Source organism: Archocentrus centrarchus, unplaced genomic scaffold (assembly GCF_007364275.1).
Source record: "Archocentrus centrarchus isolate MPI-CPG fArcCen1 unplaced genomic scaffold, fArcCen1 scaffold_40_ctg1, whole genome shotgun sequence".
In the NCBI taxonomy this organism is placed as follows: domain Eukaryota; kingdom Metazoa; phylum Chordata; class Actinopteri; order Cichliformes; family Cichlidae; genus Archocentrus; species Archocentrus centrarchus.
In genome coordinates, this window is record NW_022060266.1 from 1521417 (window position 1) to 1541165 (window position 19749).

At 41.6% G+C, this 19749-nt stretch overlaps 2 protein-coding genes across 2 annotated transcripts in view; both read right to left on the minus strand.

Annotated features, from left to right (window-relative positions):
• Positions 1 to 1370, minus strand: part of hace1 (HECT domain and ankyrin repeat containing E3 ubiquitin protein ligase 1) — a 62575-nt gene extending 61205 nt beyond the window's left edge. Inside the window, exon 1 of the mRNA XM_030724720.1 lies at positions 1280 to 1370. Coding sequence (XP_030580580.1) covers positions 1280 to 1370 — 91 coding nt within the window. The remainder of the gene's footprint in view (positions 1 to 1279) is intronic.
• A 5307-nt stretch (positions 1371 to 6677) lies between these two features.
• popdc1 (popeye domain cAMP effector 1) lies at positions 6678 to 19612 on the minus strand. Its single transcript, XM_030724649.1, has 8 exons — positions 19518 to 19612; positions 18008 to 18252; positions 15540 to 15664; positions 13845 to 14032; positions 13585 to 13693; positions 12820 to 12987; positions 12532 to 12673; positions 6678 to 8127 (listed from the first exon to the last, which is right to left on the minus strand). Exons 2-8 carry the CDS (start codon positions 18231 to 18233, stop codon positions 8003 to 8005), a joined length of 1083 nt encoding a protein of 360 aa, XP_030580509.1. The 5' UTR covers positions 18234 to 18252; positions 19518 to 19612; the 3' UTR covers positions 6678 to 8002.
• Between the last annotated feature and the right edge of the window lie 137 nt (positions 19613 to 19749).

The following is a 19749-nucleotide window of genomic DNA, read 5'->3' on the forward strand; positions in this document are numbered from 1 at the left end:
GATCCAGAGACGAGCACCTGCGGTCATGCAGCCAGAGACCAGCACTAGGCAATGTGGTTTAAGTGTCTTGCCCAAGGACACAACGCTGGGCTCGAACCTGCAACCTTCCAGCTGCAAGGTGAGCGCCTACCCACTGCTCCACTCCCACAGTAGTGCTCAGGCACTACTCAGCCTGAGTGCTCAGGCAGAGTAGAAAAGCACTATATAACAACCTGTCCATTTACTTTACAGTTACTTTTTTCAATCCTGAACATTTACAACAAGTTTTAAAGGTGATTTCTGCTAAAGACCCAAAGGATTTATAGCCCTTTGTTTTAAATGAACTTGCCTTTTGATAGATAGATAGATACCAACTAAGCCTAGAGTATCTAGAAGTGGAGAAGGACTGCTGCTTCCTATATTTGTAATTCCTGCAAGAGTCTGTATAAAAGTGTGTTAGTGGCCGTTCTTGAAACTATGTACTTTTAAGTTGATTCCCTAACACATCTTTTTCAGTGCTTAAAATCCTTTTTACATCCTAAAATGATGGACTCTGGAAACACCCACTCTGGTTTTAGAATTAGGCTTAAAAACCTGTCCTTTTAATAAAGCTTATAGTTATGGCTGGATCAGGTGATCATGAACCACCCTTTAGTTATGCTGCTATAAGTTCAGGCTGCCATGATGCCCTGAGAATTTCTTTTGCAGCTCCTTCTTTGTTCTCTTCTTCTTTTCACCTTTTTCAGGGTCGGGGGGGGGGGGGGGGGGGGGGGGGGGGGCTGAGCCTATCCCAGCAATCATAGGGCGAGAGGCAGGGCACACCCTGGGCAGGCTGTCAGGGCTCCTGATGTATTTATCTGCCACAGTTCTATGTCATTAACTTTTGTCTACTTTGCCTGTACTTGGTGTTGTGTCCCATGTCTAGTCAGAGCAGGTGGCTGCCCCTCCCTGAACCTGGTTCTCACCTAGTGCTGCTCATGGGGGCTCCTCTGATCGTTGGGGACTCTCGCTGAAACAGGGTAAGGCCTTGACCATACAATATAAAGCACCTCCAGAGAACTGTTGTTTTGAACTGGCTCATTACAAATACATGAATGGAACGCTTAGACTTTCTGCCTTATGTTGTGTACTGTTTTTAAAATGACGTAGGACCATAATTCCCCTTAATTTGGGGGGAGAATCTTTACAAAGGGTAAAGTCGTTTTCTAATGCAGCATTAGTGTCTTCACAAATCTGCATTCAAATCAATACACACATGATTAAATTACTACAGGAATGATTTAACATCCTGCATCGCTACCTTCCGGAAGTTCCACGGTCCTGGCCCGGCGGAGAGACCGGGTCAACCGGTTGAGCTGTACGTTGATTTGCTCCATCGCCCGTTCCATCATAGATGAACGGTCCACAGGGATGAACTTTGGGAACAAAGCCTCGGTCGTCGTTTCTATTATTTTCTAACGGGGTTGTGTTGTTCCTTGGCGTCTTCCATTGGCGCGGACGCAAAGAAACTCGTTTCTCTGGTAGACACACTGATTTATGAGGCTGCGCTTAATTTTTCTGTATCTGCTCATTGACCAATATTACCGCCCTGTCGTACTTCCTGTTGTGATGACGTTGAAACGCTCTGCACTATGGGTGATGTTGTTAGGCGTGTCTAAATTCAGGGGCTGCATCCTTTGAAGGGCGAGTTCGTCGCAGCGAGGCGGCGAAGGCTCCTCCAGATGCGTCCTCTTTTTCCCCGGATTGGAAGGACAGATCCGGGCTCCGCACGTTCGTACTTGGGAAGTTCACACGGGAGCGCGCACTTCCCAACTATGGGAGGACGCCAGCGTACTTGATGACGTCACCGCTCAACTCCAGTGTTTTTACCGTCTCCCAGCTTAAATTCACTGTGATTAATATTTACCATGGAAACTGCCCACGGTGCCTAATAGCTAGAGTACTCTGGAAACATTTCTTTAAAAAAAAATGTTTTTAAAGACTTCAGCTTTCTGGATAAAAACATTATGCATGTATACACGTGCTGCTTACTGAACATGTTAAAATATGTTCGTTTTATTCTAGAAGACTCCCAGCAATTACAACAGACAGATGGCGTTTGGAACAGAGTTGAATAAATATTTATGTTTCGGCCTGATTAAAATAGTAAATATTAAACAATCATAAAAAACAGAAAAAATTCGGGCTTCATTTTTACCCCCCCCCCCCCCCCCCCACACACACACACACACACACACACACACACACACACACACAGCTGTGCGTCACACTGTCACATTTATTAGGTGACAGCAGGGCAGATATGAACAAAGACGTACATTACTGCTGCTAATTATCATTCAAAGGTAAGAATGATATATGTGCGATATATCCAAAGCTAAAAACCCCACAAATCAGGTGTAACATTTTTAATGTTTTAAAATTTTTCCTCATTTGTTTTTTGTTTTGTTTTTTTGTAAAAAGCACTTTGCAATTGTCTAACAGCTATTTTATTATTATTATTATTATTATTATTATTATTATTATTATTATTATTATTATTATTATTATTATAAGAGTGCTTGTATGAATGTGTGTGTGTGACTGGGTGAATGCAAATGTGTAGCATAAAGCTCTTTGAGTGCTATAAAAGAACTAGATCTGGCCCTTTTCCCTTCCTTCCTGGGTTACATCATTGAGAAAGACAGCATTCAGGTGGATCCTGTCAAGATAAAATCAGTTGTCAATTGGCCAGTTCCCTCCAACCACAAGCAATTAAAGTTTTTAGGGTTTGCACTTCATCAGGAACTATAGCCGTGTGGTTTCACCAGTAACTATGCTGACTTCTCCCAAGAAACTCTTTCTTTGGAACTTCACAGCTCAAGAAACTTTTGACCATCTGAAACAGCTGTTTGCAACCGCTTCCATACTTGCTCAAGCAGAACCGTCTCTGCAGTTCATTACAGAAGTAGATTTGGATTCTGGGATAGGAGCAGTGTTATCTCAAAGTTTTAATGACAGAATGCACCCCTTTATGCTTTTTCTGCCGTCGCTTGTCTCCTGCAGAACAAAACTATGATATATGTGACCGGGAGCTGCTGCTGGTCAAGTTGGCGCTGGAGGAGTGGCGACACCGGCTGGAAGGAGCAGAGTAGCTGTTTCTGGTTTGGCAGATCATAAAAAACTCTCATACATTCAAACAGCCAAAAGACTAAATGCTCTTCAGCTTAGGTGGGCATTATTTTTTTCCAGGTTCAACTTCACAGTTTCCTATTGCCCAGGGTCCCGCAACACCAATCCTGACGCTCTCTCCTGCCATTTCACCAAGCCTAAACATCCCTCCAAAACAGAAGCCATCATACCTGTATCTCATGTCATCGTATCTCTCACCTGAGAAATTGAGTCGTTGGTGCGAGCCGCCCCACGTGATGAACCAGACCCAGGAACTGGCCCTGTTGACCACCTCGACATCCTATCTTCAGTTTGTTCGAAATTGACCAGGGAATATCAAGTCTTAGGACCAACAGTCACCAGGCTGTGATGGATTCCCTCCGGAGTGGTATAAGGGGATGAGGGGACCCTTACTCCCATTATTAATGGCCTCTTTTAACCATACTCTGAGAGGTGGTGCCCTTCCACCATCATGGCGAGAGGCATTTATATCGGTCATACCAAAGGTGGGGAAGGACAAAACAGATCCTAAAGGGTACAGACCAATTAGTGTGTTAAATATAGATTACAAATTATATGCCGCAATTTTAGCTAAGAGATTGAGTATCTTGATGCCTTCTCTGATAGATGAGGATCAGATGGGTTTCATTGGTAATAGACAAACACATGACAGTGTAAGAAGGGCCATTCATATTATTGACCATATAACTAAAGGAAAACAAGTGCAGTCCTTCTCAGCCTAGATGCCGAGAAGGCGTATGATACGGTAGGGTGGGAGTTCCTGTTTCAGGTAATGAAGAGATTTGGGTTATGCGAAAGATTTATTCAATGTAAAAAAAAGATCTACTCTTCCCCAACAGCAAGAATTCAAATTAATGGAAGCTTTCAAATTGAATAGCATTACAATGAGGATGTAGGCAGGGCTGCCCATTAAGCCCACTACTGTTTAACCTCTTTATTGAGCCACTGGCTCAGGCTATCAGAGAGGAGGCAGGGTTGGAGGGGGTGACAATAGGGAGTGTGGAAAACAAAATATGTCTTTATGCAGATGATGTCTTGGTGACAGTTAAAAACCATCTTCAATTTGCTCCAAAGTCTTGCACTGGGCCCACAGAGCTCAATTCTCCTGTCATCCCGTCTGTAGGACAGTCACATTCCTCAAAGACTGTTTTGGTGGCCTGGGATGTCCAAGAATACATAAACACCTGCACCCAAAACAAAGTGTCCTCCACTCCAGCGGCTGGCTTGCTCAGACCCTTACTGGTACCCGGTCACCCCTGGTCCCATATCTCCATCGACTTCATCACCGGTCTGACATCATCCTCAGATAATACTGCCATCATGACAATAACTGACCGTTTCTCTAAAGCTGCTCATCTCATTGCCTTGTCCAAGCTACCTGCCACACTTGAGACGTTCTGGCTTCTCACCGATCGTGTCTTTTGACTCCATGGTATTCTCCTGGACATTGTCTCTGACTGAAGACCACAGTTCATGTCTCACATTTGGAAGGAGTTCTGCACCTCCCTCGGTGCTCAGGTCAGTTTATCCAGTATTCATCTGCAGACCAACGTCCAGATGGAGCAACTCAACCAGGAACTGAAAACGGATCTCCGATGTGTGACCTCTGGCAACCAGACCACATGGAGCTCACACCTAGCCTGGATGGAGTATGCTCATAACCGACCTCCTCAGCCACAGGGCTAGCTGAGTCTTTAGAGGCGAGGCCCACTCATTGCTCCTCAGTATTGCTGGTGTTTTCATGAAACAGAGCAAAAGTTGACTGAACTGAGCTTCTTTTTCTCCCTGTTGAATCTGCAACGACTAAAAGTGAAATGTCTGAAAATCCAGCTATTCATTGTGTGTGTTAGATTAGCCTGAATGTTGCTATAATAACAGTTTGTGATCTGATGGAAAATAATGTTTGGTGCACAGGTCAGCTGTTCCACAGATTTCAGGTTTATATGGTGGATCATTTTGTAATAATGCAGCTCTCCTCTGAATAAATCCTGAGCTCCACTGAGTTTTAATCCTCTGCACAGTACTCAGCAATTTCTATCAAGAGTTATTTCTTATATTAAAAAACATTTTGATTTTCCTTCATTCCTTGCTAATAAATCGTCCCATAGCTTATGAACATCTTGTTTGGCAGCTGTAATCCAGTGTGACTTCTCTCCTCTTCCCTGTTTAGAATTTCTATGACTGAAGTAAAAATCACTTATTCCAGCTGACCTGGAGTAAAAATTAATTTAGGATAATCTCAAAATCTGCAATACAACAGTGAACCTTACTAACTGATTATACAGAGCCTTAAACATACTTTGAGCAGTTAATATAGCTCATGGTCATGAGAGAGCTTACATGAATCTATGTTCTAACGCGTAGTGTTTATTACAGAAATGTGACGTTCAGATTCAGCCGTGTTTAGAAGGCTGTTGTTACAACTTCAAAGTATATCTGCATTATGGCATGAAATGGAAAATCCAGTTACAAATAACATTTACATGACCTGTGACACTTTGATTGTTTCCATTAATGGTCAGATGGTCTGTTGCAATGAATTATGGGATGGCATTTTCTCCTCTCCTTTCATAAAGGATGGTTGCAGCATAAAAGCTAAAAGTTGCTAAAGGAGGCAATAAAGGAAGTACTGAAGTTTCTTTCCTTAGTATTTGGAGAACTGGAACAGTCCTTATTACGGCTGCCACACAGATTCTTTCACGTCCCTTCCCTCATACAACATCACTTAATACAAAACATACCTGACGGAAGTTGGGATAAATCAATGTCGCCCAGTTAATTAGTCTAAGCCCCGCTCCCGCCGAATGCAACAGGAAAAGGGGGAAGGTGAGGCGTGAAACTGCCCCTTAAAAATAAAGGTAGGGGTACAGAGGGCAATAACAAAAAAGGTTCCACACACCAACCGGAGTTACCTGTCAGGTAAACTAAATGCATAAATCAATTTAGTGGAATTCTACATAAATAAACACAAAATAACAGATGGAGACAGGACATAATTGCAAACAATATTACCAAAGATTTGGCATTGTTACACCAGCACCACTTGTTGTTTTGAGTTGTCACTGTAAAACAAAATATCATTGTCTAATTTATGTCATAAAACACATATAATGAAGCCCAACTAAAACTAACCAAAAATCATTTAAGTCTGATTGAACTATATTAGGTCCACCTGTGTAAAAACAATGACATTACCTATGTGATATCACTGTTTACACACGTCAGGGTTCTAGCCAGAAAAAAAATTCAACCAACTAGCTAATTAGCATGACTCCAAACCCCCAATCCTACTGCTCTAATAACACACTTGCTGGTTAGTAGCTGGTTAGTATAATAGAACTAAGTCCAGTTCAGATGCTGCCTCCAACAAAAAGATCATCACTGTTGTTACTCATCACATTTAATGTAACTGATATGAATTACACGTGGCAGCTGTCATAATTAACTAGAACTAGTGGAGGTTTTATAAATCTGGAAAAGCAGACAACAGACCACACACACACACACACACACACACACACACATGCAACTGTTCACATACATTTAATACACAACAATGAAAACAAACTAAGGATATCACAGTTCAAACAATATCAGAGCAAGACTCCTCACTTACCAGTTGGTACCAGTTTGGACACACTGGTACTGACTGGTACTGTATTTACTGAATAATAAAATGCTCTGGTTTCTGTGTCAGACTTAAAACATAATTGCAAATCACATTCAAAGATTCTGAAGAGAATTGAGAATATAATGTAATATGACATAATATATGAACCTTGTTTGCTAAAGTCAGAGATAACAATAAAAAAAAGTGGTGGACAAACTAAGTGATGTAGACAAACATGTCTTTAAAGGCCACACAGTGTATTGATCACAATCTAGTGTGCTAAACAGTTGATAGAATATGGATCAGAGGGATGTCCTATGATGTGAGATTATGTTACGGATTAGCGAGTTACCTGTCTAAATCACTGTGCTAACTTAACCTGTTCAGCAGCAGGTTAAATTCAGAGTTTCAGGTTAAAATCTGTTGGAAACGCCATGTTTCACTGATCCCTAAAATCTTTTAAATGCATCGCATAGTTACTGGAATTTGAATGTTATCAGTTGGTGATGCAGAAAATGTATAAATGTTTTATACTGCATTCTAATCTGCTGCCAAGTCTCTTTTACACTGCTGGAACTGCAGCTACCAGCACACCGAACACACACCAAGAGTAGCAGTTCAGTCAGTAAAATTCATTTCACTTTGATCTGGTGGTAAACTAACATCTGCTTTATTAGGACATCCTAACCTTTAATGTTTAAATCCGTTTAAATAAGCACCCTTCACATTAGAAATAAACAGCACCACTGAGAGCACACTCAGTGTTAAAATACAGATATTAACTCCATTAAACATGTTCACACTCTGTGTGCTAAATCAGCAGATTAAAGAGTTTCGTCTTATTTGCAACAGTGTTACATTTTAGTGAGATTTTTGATATTCTTTATAGATTTTTATCACCATCAGCTGTAACCTTTCTGATTCCAGTAGGCAGCACTCACAGGGATCATTTTGTGTGGAGGAGGAGTCATATGATGATGATGACACTTTATTGATCCCACAATGGGGAAATTACAGGACATGTGAGACATCATCATCTCACATATGACATGTGAGATGACCTTTTTTTTTAGTAGGCACACAACCTTAAGTAAAAGCCTGGTTTAACACAGTGGTTGAGAACCACTGCCATCATAACTGTTCTCTCTGACTGGGTTTTAGGCTTTGCCAACCCAGCTAACACAAAGAAAGAGCTTTGTTGGTAGTACACCCCTCTGATCCAGTGTATTCTCCCTCTGCTGGCTACACCTCCTCAGTGGAAGTGTTGTGCACGTGATCAGCTGGAGCAGATTCTTCAAATACGTCATCCTCGATGCCTTCGTCTATAGGCTTCATTTTTGAGGAGGACTTCGTACCAGGTGACATTTCTACAAAAAGAAAAAAAAAAAAAGAACAGGATCAGTTGATATATCAGCTGCTCACTCTCACCCACTTACAACAATTCACAGAAGTAGATTATTATTGCCATGCAACCTTACAAACAGACGCACACCTCAGAACCCAGCACACCATGATGGATGAACAGGTACAGAGCTCCCTCACCTATCGAGGGGGAGGTTAATGTTCCAGAGACCCCCATGATGGGTGAAAATCTGTGAGTCTGCATTAGGTGAACTGCGATATAGCAGGGCACGACTGCACTGTGAACTGTAGGGGCTCAACAACTGTGTTCTCATTGCCTCTAACAGTTACTGTTCAGTTTAATTTATTTATATAGTGCCAGTTCACAACAGCAGTCACCTCAAGCTGCTTTAAGATGTACAGTAAGGACCCTACAATATCAGAAAGAAACCCCCGTCTCATAATAGTCCAGCCTAGAATAGCAGCACCAGGGCTGGACTGGTAATCTGGCATATGGGTATTTGCCCGGCAGGCCGATGCACTTGGGCACTGATGGGTGAGTATAATTTCTTTTCCTTTGTTAATACAGGTTGCAAACTGGCTTGAAGGGCCACTGCTCACCACCCCTACAAGCACTGACAGCAGCCCATTTGTTCATTTTCATTACGGACACTGGATTACCCAATCAGATCTCTTAAATCACACACACTACAGCTTCGTGTGGAAGAAGTGGTTTATGAAGATGGAAAAACAAAAGCAAAAAGATGGAGCTGAAAAGCTAAGAAAAAAAAAGAAACTAGAAACAGATGCAGCAAAATGCGTCAAATTAACCAACATGTTAGCGGTCAGGGCCGCTGCACTGCCAACAGCTCGTAACGAGCCCCTGCAGTCACAACAGGCTGCTGCACAGGGAGAGAGGCAGCAGTGCCAACAACAGAGTGAGGAGAGACAGAGGAAGCTGTAATTAAAGAAAGAAAATAGATGGAGACTGAATATAATGAAAGGCTACTTTGAGCTAATGTGTGGCTTTTAATTGTCACATGCTGCACTGCTCAATGCTGGGTTACAACAACTGTACCAAACTTATTAAAAAGAAAAAACTGTTTCAATATCAATAATTAAACAAACTGAAATATATACATAATATGTGTATGCATAATAGTAGTTTTACCATTTACTTTGCTTTGAGGAATTGTACAAATATGTGCATATATTAAACTGGACCAACTTGAAAGCACTATGTTCAAACTCTGGAGCATAAAATGTAAAGTTAATCACTTTTTTGTTTCATTTTGATGATTATGCCTTATAACTACTAAAAGTCCCAAATTAACTAATTTAGTATCTCACATTCTGTTGGAAAAGGAAACTGGCATCTCCATGAAGACCTTCAGCAGCACATGGAGACAAAGTGCCCAGCCAACTTTATTCATGAAGCACTCTTAAAAACAGCAACCACTGAACAAGCTGCTGAACATGGGGCAAAAACACATCAGAACAAGAGAATATTCAAAATTACAACACAAAATAAAAGCGTCAATAAAACACAAGTAGAGGTGGCATTTAAAAATGGCCAGTGGAGAGGCCCGTCTAATCTGTAATGGCAGCAAATTCCACAGTGTGGGAGCTGCCACAGCAAAAGCTGTGCCCCCCCCGTGTCCTTGGCACATCCAGAATTTTAAAGTGAACTAAGTGCAGTGAGGATAAAACAGGAGTAATGTGTTCCAGTTAAAGGCCATGCAGCAGCATTTGAAGCAGCTGAAGACAAGACAGGGAGGACTGTCTGTCACATGTGCTCAGGGTGAACCTGCTCGCTGTTAAAAGCACAGGTTCTGCTATTCTATGGCAAATGGCAGTCAGACCCCACGGTGGTGGGCAGTGAGCACAGCGCCCACTGGAGGAGACTCAGGCCCCCCTCATGAAGTCTGTTTCTGGTTGTGTGGTCAGAGACATTCACACCAGTGACTGCTGGAGGTCATTTTGTAGCTAAAATACAAAACTAGTGAAAAACAGTGGGAAAAGATGAGGAGGGAAAACTGTGAGTGTCCTCACCTGTAAACCATCCCTGTTTTGGGGGGGGGGGGTCTCATTGTTGCCCCTCTAGTGCCCCTGCTGGTAATTTCATGAACACCAAAGCAGCTGAAACTGATTAAGGACCCCCTCTGATACTGACTGACCACATCAGTATCCCAGAGGTTTACCTGACTGATGCTGAACTCGGATTAAAAACGCTTCCTTTAATTTTTGGAGCAGTGTATGCAGTGAATACTGAATATCTGAAAAGTTTAGCTTTTTTAACAAAATTCTGGGGAAAAAAAAACAAAAAACTTTTTTTTGTTTTTCTGGAGTAGAACCAAAGGAAGACAGAGGAAGAAAGCTCACTGACATATGTGTTGTGATATTAAGATTTCTGAAACCATGTTCACAGTGTGAAAAAACCCACTTGCATACAGTACGTGGTATACATGACTTTCTGATGTTCCTAATTCCAGAGATGCTATATGAGGAGCATTAAATTGACCCTCAAAATGGTTACATATTAAATGACTAACTTCTGGTTGATTAATTAAATACTGTCTGCATATCATTTAAGGTCAAGCCTTTATATATAATACAATCTACTGACAATGACCCTGTGACTATTTGTTCAGCCAAGAGTACTTAAAGAACCAAAGAAGAACCTTTAAGACTCATATAAATAGGTCAACAGGTGCACTGCTGAGAGGTGCCGATGCTCAGCTTTTTTAGATTCAGAAGACAAGTTATGGCCGATGTTAAAGTTTTTGTGCAATTTCAAAGTCAAAAAGGGGCATAATTAAGTACCAAGTGCTCAGCACCTCTAGATTTATATTATAGTTTATATGGCGCATGTTGATTATTCAGCATTTACTTCAGTATAGGGGTGTGCAGTTCTTTGTAAACTGATGATAAATCCATCCAGTCTTTACAGCAATCCTTCCAAATTATTTGACACTGATGGTCTTTTTATAGTCGAGCATTTCTTTGTCCAAGGCTTTCCTCGGTTCAGAGGATACACTATCTTGGCAGTTTCTCTCCCCACTTCAGCTGTTCTTTCCCAGTCATCTGGTAACTCTTCCCTACCACCCAGAACCTGTCTCAGCTCCTCCGTGAAGTCTGCACAACATCCTTCCTTCTTTAACTTCCACCATTTAATCCTCACCTTTGCCTTCACTTACTTCCTCTTCTAGATTTTCAAGGTCATCCAACAGACTGTCACCCAATGCTGTCCAGCTACATTTGCCCCTGAAACCACCTTGTCTTCTACCTGTATGAACCTCCTTCCACTCTTATATGTTACCCTATGTTCTTCCCTGGTGTTGCTTCCAGCTGACAGCATCATTCTTGCTCTCAACACATCCTTTTTTCCTTCTCATCTGTGTTCATGTTGTAGGGCCAGGGCTGCCCTTTGTGACCAATTCTGTTCATAATCAGTCCTGTTGGCTTCACCAGGCGGTGGTCTCCAGCTCGCAGTGGAACGATTCACAGCCGAGTGTGAAGCAGCTGACATGAGAATCAGCACCTCTAAGCCTGAGGTTCTCAGCTGGAAATGGGTGGAGTGTCCTCTCCGGCTCAGGGACGAGTTGCTGCCCCAGGTGGAGGAGTTTAAGTATCTCAGGGTCTTGTTCACAAGTGATGGGAGAAGGGAGTGGGAGATCGACAGAAGGATGGGGACTGCTTCTGCAGTGAAGCGGGTGCTACACCGGTCTGTGGTGGTGAAGAGGAAGCTGAGTGTAAAAGCAAAGCTGTTGTTTTACCGATCAATCTACGTTCCTACCCTCACCTATGGTCACGAGCTTTGGGTAGTGACCGAAAGAATGAGATCGCGAATACAAGCGGCAGAAATGAGCTTCCTCTGAAGGGTGGCTGACCTCTCCCTTAGAGATAGGGTGAGGAGCACGGCCAGAGTAGGTGCTCAGAGTAGATGTTGGAGAGATTATGTCTCTCGGCTGGTTTGGGAGTGCCTTGGGGTCCCCCCATTTGAGCTGGTGGGGGTGGCTGGGGACAGGGAGGTCTGGGCTTCTCTGCTTAGGCTGCTGCCCTCCTTACCTGGCCCCGGATAAGCGAAGAAAAAGGATGAATGTGGGTTGGATGGGGAAGGTAATTTAAAATACAGGAAAAAGTTTTTGAACTTCAAAAAAGTAAAAAAAAAATTTCACCAAGCACACAAACTGTGTTCTCTGCATTCTGGATCATAGTGTGTCTTGCTAGCTAAAAAAATGTAGTTGGACATCGTTCAGTGAACTGGGCAAAGACTGCCTACTGTCACATGACCTCAACATTACTGCACATTTGTGGAGGAACTGATCGAGCCTAACCTGTCTCACTCACTGGAGCTGCATGGTGGGATCTGCAGACCTCTGCTGTAGTGTACTCAATAAAACACACTGAAAGATCCTGTTAAAACTCACGGAGTGATGATCCAGCAGATCCTCCTCGTAGGATCTGGTTGAGAACATCATCGGTGTCGCTGGTGCTCGCCATGCTGTTCCTCATCTGCATCATAGACAGCTGGGAGCACAGACTGGGCTGACGGTCCATTTTCTTCAATGCCTAGAACATATCCATGAGCAACATCATCATCAGGACAGTGAGCATTCTTATAGCGGTCATAAAGCACCGTGCCATTTCATTTACAATAAACTCAAGATTTGGTGGTCCAGTAAACTTTGTTAAAGCTTGGTGACAGTGGGACCGACCTTGTCACTGAGTGTGGGATCATTCAGAGAGTACAGTTTGTTGGTGATGTCTTTGCCAATGAGGTACTTGAACACCTCATTGAGGAACGTGTCTGACTCCAGGAAATAGGTCAGCCTCTCTCGAGACCAGCACAGGAACTTACAGTTCTCTTCTGCCATGATGGTCACCTGCCAAACAAACACAATAACAAGTGTTTGTTCTGTCCACAAACTGCATATAAAAGAAGGATGCAGCTACAATCAGCCTGGGTTTCACATTCCTGTTTTGAGTCTTGTTTTGTCCTGAGCTGTCACGATCTCAGCTTTCTGAAACCAGACGTCAGAATTCACTCAGGCCTTATTCTTCGTCCCCCGACAGCCAATCATAAGACAGCCCCACCCTACAGCACCCTTCTTTAGCATCCTTTTTTACTTTAATGGGGACCCCATTTTTGCTGTTATGAGAATCATATTGTATTCAGCAGGAATTCAAATAAGCGCATTGTAACTCCTCCCACATGTTGTGTGTGTGTGTGTGTGTGTGTGTGTGTGTGTAAACAGAAAAGACCACGAGGAGACAACATGCAGAACTCTGGAGAGGACAGAACAGAACAGAGGGGTTAAATGGACCCCCTTAAATCTTTATTGAATATCCCTGTTCCCCAGAGGAGGCACCCACTGCTGACCATTAAAAAAATATTAAAGGCACTTAGTATTGGCTTTCTATTTCAGAGCTGGTAGCTAGGTTCATCTGTGATGTATGGTCTGTGCTTCATTGTTATTTACCTGGAACTTCTCTCCTCTGTGCATCTCAGTGGACCTGAACTCTGGAGAGTCAATGAATGAGTTGGTGTAGATGTTGTGGAGGAAATGGCTTCGGTATGATACTTTCATCCTGCCACACAAAAATCAAAGTCAAAATCCCGACTAACCATAGAAACAGAGATGTCTTTTTAAAAGCACCTATCGGGTTTAAACTGTGGCACTGACTGTGTTTACTGGGCAGACGTACTGAACGTGGACTGGGTCAAACAAATAGCACATACTTTCCTTTGAGCAGAATGCTGAGCCGTTCATCTACAGAGGTCTTGTCCTCAGCAGCATAGGCCTGGCCTTTCTTCAGCGTCTGGATGGTGCAGAACTGTCCTGTGAGCCGCTGGAACAAAGACTCCTGCACATGGAGAGGCTCAAACATCCTCTTGTAGACTGACCGCAGCTCCCTGTCAATTTTAATCTAACAGAGCACAGCAACAGTTTCAGAGTGGTAGTTTAGTTTATTCTGAAGTGGGCATGTATGAGGCATCAGTATATTCCAGTACACCTACAGTGGAGGTCGGCACAGGCCCAGGAGAATCAGACAGAGTGACATAAGATACTTTTATATTTTAAATCTGAAAAAGTAAAGCTTTAAAGTCAATGTATGGAGTACAAAGTACAATATTTTTATCCAAAATATAATGCAATACAAGTAAATCTGATAATATATGATAAAGCTGTACAAAATCATCTCCAGCTGAAACACTAAAATGATATATGCATTAAAGAACCCATTATTATCCTCCAATAATATAATGAAGGCTACAAAGTTTGATCATTTTCATTAACTGAAGGAAATATGAATTTAAAAAGGATGAGTTCTTTAAAGAGCCCTGCTCCAACCATGGTTTACACACTCTTGGAGCTGCCATGTCTCTTTATACGCTGAAGACAAAACACCTCTGAGCTGTGATTTGTCCCCCAGGTACAGTTCAGGAACTGAGACACCTGTTAACACCCTGCAACATGGCGTACTGAGACCGAGCCACGGGCCAGACGAGCCGAGGAGGCAAAAATCCGGGAAATGAGAAAATCCTGTCTCTTCTTCTGAGAGACAGAAAGGACAAACTCGAACAACTTTCCTGTTGATTCTACTGTTATCGGTTCATGTGTGAATACAACTTCATTCTCAAAGAACTGAATAAATAAAAATAAACTATTTACACCAAAGCCACACACCACAAGCAAATTAACTCATCGAGTGAGCTAAAGACTGCACAACAAAGGTTGACCAAGGTGCTGCACAGAGATAAACAGGGTAAAAAGGCAATAATAAATTAATTAATTAAAACAAAACAATCAGAAGTCAGCAATCATCTAATAGGATGTTACACTGCAGCCAAATGCTAAGGAAAACAGACGTGTCTTTAATAAGGATTTAAACGAGTCTACCGTCTGGGCTGAGCGAATATGGGTGGAAGATCATTCCAAAGGCTTGGTGCTGCCGCTGCAAACGCTCGATCACCTCTCAGTTTCAGCCTAGTTTTTGGTCTTTGTAAGAGCAGCTGATTAGATGACCTCAGAGCCCTTAGAGGTGTGTGTTCATGGAGTAGCTCGGACAGATACGAAGGTGCTAGTCCGTTTAGATGTAGCTTACATAATAATCCCTTTGATAGACTCTGTCACAAAACTAATGCTGCAGGGATTCAGGTGAAAGCAGACTGTCGGTGTACTGATAAAGACACAGTGATGTGGGGGGAATAGAAGTGATGCCATATTATGAAAATGAAATGTCCTAGTCTGATTTTGTTACCATAAAACAGGACTAAACCTGCCTACTGTCACATGACCTCAACATTACTGCATATGATATGATGGAGGATATGATGATATTGATTTATTGCTAGTGACACTGAGGAAAAATACATACACCATTCCCCTGATGCTCAGAGTAAACACAGGTAGCATGCTGAAGCTGAACTCACCGGCCTGCGCTTATACAAAAGGAAGAAAAAGTGCATGAAGTTGACCACCAGAAATACCACGTTCCAAACCATCAGATCCATGTTGCACCTGTACAGCGTTGCCCATGCAATGAAGAAACCACATCCTGTCAGCAGAAAGAAAGAACAACACTGATAAAGACAGACTTGTACATTGGACTGATTACACTTGATTCATTCAATTCAATTTGATTCACTTCAATTCAATTTGATTCACTTCAATTCAATTTTCATATAGCGCCAAATCACAACAATCAGTCACCTCAAGGCGCTATATACTGTAGACCCTACAACACAGAGAAAACCCAACAGTCAAAACGACCCCCTATGAGCAGCACTTGGTGACAGTGGGAAGGAAAAACTCCCTTTAACAGGAAGAAACCTCCAGCAGAACCAGGCTCAGGGAGGGGGGGTCATCTGCTGTGAGGGGCTCTGCCTCCCATTCTACTCTTAAGTATCCTAGAAAGCACACGCAAGCCTGCAGACTGAGAGCAAAGTGCTTTATTGAGGTGATACGGTACTATGCTATACTTGTACTATACTAAGATGGGGACTGATTATTTAAGATTTTAATTTCAATTTTGGATTGAAATTAACTTGAACATTGAACAGGGAGCCAATGAAGAAGGGAGAAATCTGCTCTCTCTTTCTAGTCCCTGTCAGTACTCTAGCTGCAGCATTTTGGATCAGCTGAAGGCTTTTCAGAAAGCTTTTAGGACAGCCTGATAATAATGAATTACAATAGTCCAGCCTAGAAGTAATAAATGCATGAATTAGCTTTTCAGCATCACTATGAAATGATGCTGAAATCACAAGAACAGCAATCAAATGTTGAAATGATATAATTTTGCAGATATTGCACAAATGCAAAAAAGCGGTCCTACATATTTGTTTAATATGTGCATTGAAGGACATATCCTGGTCAAAAATGACTCCAAGATTTCTCACAGTGTTACTGGAGGCCAAAGTAATGCCATCCAGAGTAAGTATCTGGTTAGACACCATGTTTCTAAGATTTGTGGGGCTGAGAACAAGAATTTCAGTTTGATCTGAATTTAGAAGCAGGAAATTAGAGGTCATCCAGGCCTTAATGTCTTTAAGACATTCCTGCAGTTTAACTAATTGATGTGTGTCATCTGGCTTCATTGATAGGTAAAGCTGAGTATCATCTGCATAACAATGAAAATTGATGCAATGCTTTCTAATAATACTGCCTAAGGGAAGCATGTATAATGTAAATAGAATTGGTCCTAGCACAGAACCCTGTGTGTGTGTGTGTGTGTGTGTGTCTATATGTCATATATATATTAGGGGTGGGACTCGATTAAAAAAATTAATCGAATTAATTAGAAGCTTTCTAATTAATTCATCGAAATTAATCGCATTTTAATCACATTTTAATATTTAACATGAGAAATATTCATTTAAGTTTGGTTGATGAATGAATCAATATACATAAGCTTAAACTTCAAAATGTTGTTTATTTTCCCACCAGTCTGCTACACAGACCAATGAAGGGTGGAAGTGCTCCTGTGATAAGCAAACTCCTGAAATTAAAGTTAAGCAATATATATATATATATTATAATATATATATATATATATATTATAATATATATATATATATATATTATAATATATATATATATATATATATATATATATTATAATATATATATATATATATATATATATATATATATATATATATATATATATAATATATATATATATATATATATATATTATATATCTATATATATATATATATATATATATATATATATATATATAAATAAAAGAGGTCACGCCTTAGCTGCATTCACATGTATCAGAGTGCTCTGCAAAGACTCCTGAGTAAGCTTTTTGCAGACAGCTCTCAGTCTGTGTAACTGCTTCTTTCATGCAAGAAATTCTTACTATGAGAGCTCCTTGTGTGCACGTGGTCCCTGATAAATGAAGACTCTCCTGTCATTAATGTATCTATTCAGTTGTTTCATTTTGTATAAATTATCACCCTAATAATCAGTCTGATAATAAACCACCAAGCTGTTTTAAAGTTGCTTTACAAATTTTAGCAGTCTTCTCTGAGACTTGCTTGGCTTGTGTCAAAAGGCCACATAAATAACTGCACTGTCAACGTTACAGCCACAGTTCCAATACTTCCTGTCTCCATTCTCTTGCCAAGCAGAAGATAAACATGTCAGAAGTGCTTTTTCCATCCTGCTTTTATCTTCACTGTCATTGCCTTTTAGGGCCGCCCCCTGTTCGCAGAACAGCTTCTAATAAAACTTTAAAATGTTAAACTACATTGTCAACAAGCGTGTGGTACTAACAGTTCACTTTCAGCTAAAATAAGCAAGTGCCTGGGATGTGATAACTTTAGTTTTCTTAAATCTTCCTCACTACATTAGGACTGGATGCCATTACTGGTATGTGCTGTGGACGGACCTGTTGTCAGGAGGAGGCGCAGCATGATCATATGCAGAGCCAGGGTGGTTGGGACAGCCAGGCCCAAGAGCAGGGAGAAATTTCCCAGATGGAAGAGCAGATGGTGGGTCTGCTCCCACTCCTGGCACGTGGTGGCATTGAGTTCTACAGACGGGGCCACTGGAGTGGCAGAGGGGAATGAGGACGGCGTGGTAAACAGGAGGGGGGGCACATCTGGGGTAGACATCCTTTGGCCACCTTGAACACTTGGGGGGGGGGGGGGGGGGGGGGGGGGGGGGGGGGAGTGAAAATGAATGTGGGACGATGAACTGCTCAAAGCTTGTAGGTAACATGGAAACTAACTGTATACTTAAGTGCTCTGCTGCAGTATGTTTTAAAGTACGTGTATGCTAATATTAACATTTCAGAAGAAATACTGAAGTATAAAATGCATAAATGTACATGTTTAAATCACTTCCACTCATCCTTCAATTTTAGTAATAATATCCAAGTTAAAGGGACCAAACCAGCACATTTCCTGCTTTTAGTTAAGTGGGATTTTTATCCAGAATTAAAAAGGATTTTCTGATTTAACTTAAATATGACCTGGTTTTCACACAAATAAAATTAAAACATTAAAGTTGGTGATCCTCAGTAAATATCAGATATGTAAGTGCATGTTAAAGTTAGAGTAAGAGGTTTTAGCTTTCAGTGACATTTTTAAACAAGATGACAGTGTCACATTTGTCCTGCAAGAATTTGATCAAAATTATTTAAGGACAATATCTTATCTAATAAAGCTGAACCAAAACAAGACTGTCTTTATTTCAAATGTTGGACCCCCCCCATATGAAAATATTGGATATCGGTGCTGTTCCCTAACACAACTGATGCAATGCACTTGCTCATGTTAACATAAACATATTTAAGTCCTCTTGGGAACTGTATCCATCATTAGCGTCACATGGTCTGATATCTGCCCAGTCTGATGAACATAAACTATACCACAGAAATAAACTCTGTTTTGGTTTCTTATCTATGACAGACCTGGTAAAGTGACTTAATGTGTGGAGCCACTGTGTGATGTTTTAAGTTTAACTCATGCAAAGTGTTGGCACAAAAAATAAGCGCTTCACAGCTCCAAGCAAGTTTTTATTGTTCAGCACTGGACGCTGAAAGCTGCATGTCCTGCCTGCCACTCTGTGGGGAGGGTCTCAGTGTCACCCCGTCATGTTTCTCACTGAAGGAGTAAGACTTGCTATAACTGACCCCAGTCAGAATATAGTCTATGCTGCATTAGTCTGATTACACCCTCAACACGTTACAACTCACAGTAGCTCATAACGCTTTCATCCACATGTGAGTGTAAATGCTCAGAGGACTAGAGAGCTCCAGATCCTCCCTCTGCAACAGCTGCAGCACTGGGAGCGCTCGCATGGAAAAACAGATATGAATACAGTTGCGCGGCTGTGCTGGATATAACTTTATGAATCCTGTCAAAGCACGGACAGCATAACGCTTCTTTACTCACCGAGAGCAGCAGCGGGACGAGCGCTGGCAGCAGAGTAAGAGGACCCGTTATCGTTTCTGGAGAACTTGTGGCTGAACGCGCTGATGGGGGCTACGTCACACATTCCACACAGCTGACAGGAAATGACTAAAATAGGCAACAGACCGGGAGCAGTACCCGAGAGCTCCGACAGGGGGAGGAAAAATACTGTTACCCAAACTCAATCCATCAATTCGTTATTTATTACTTTTTA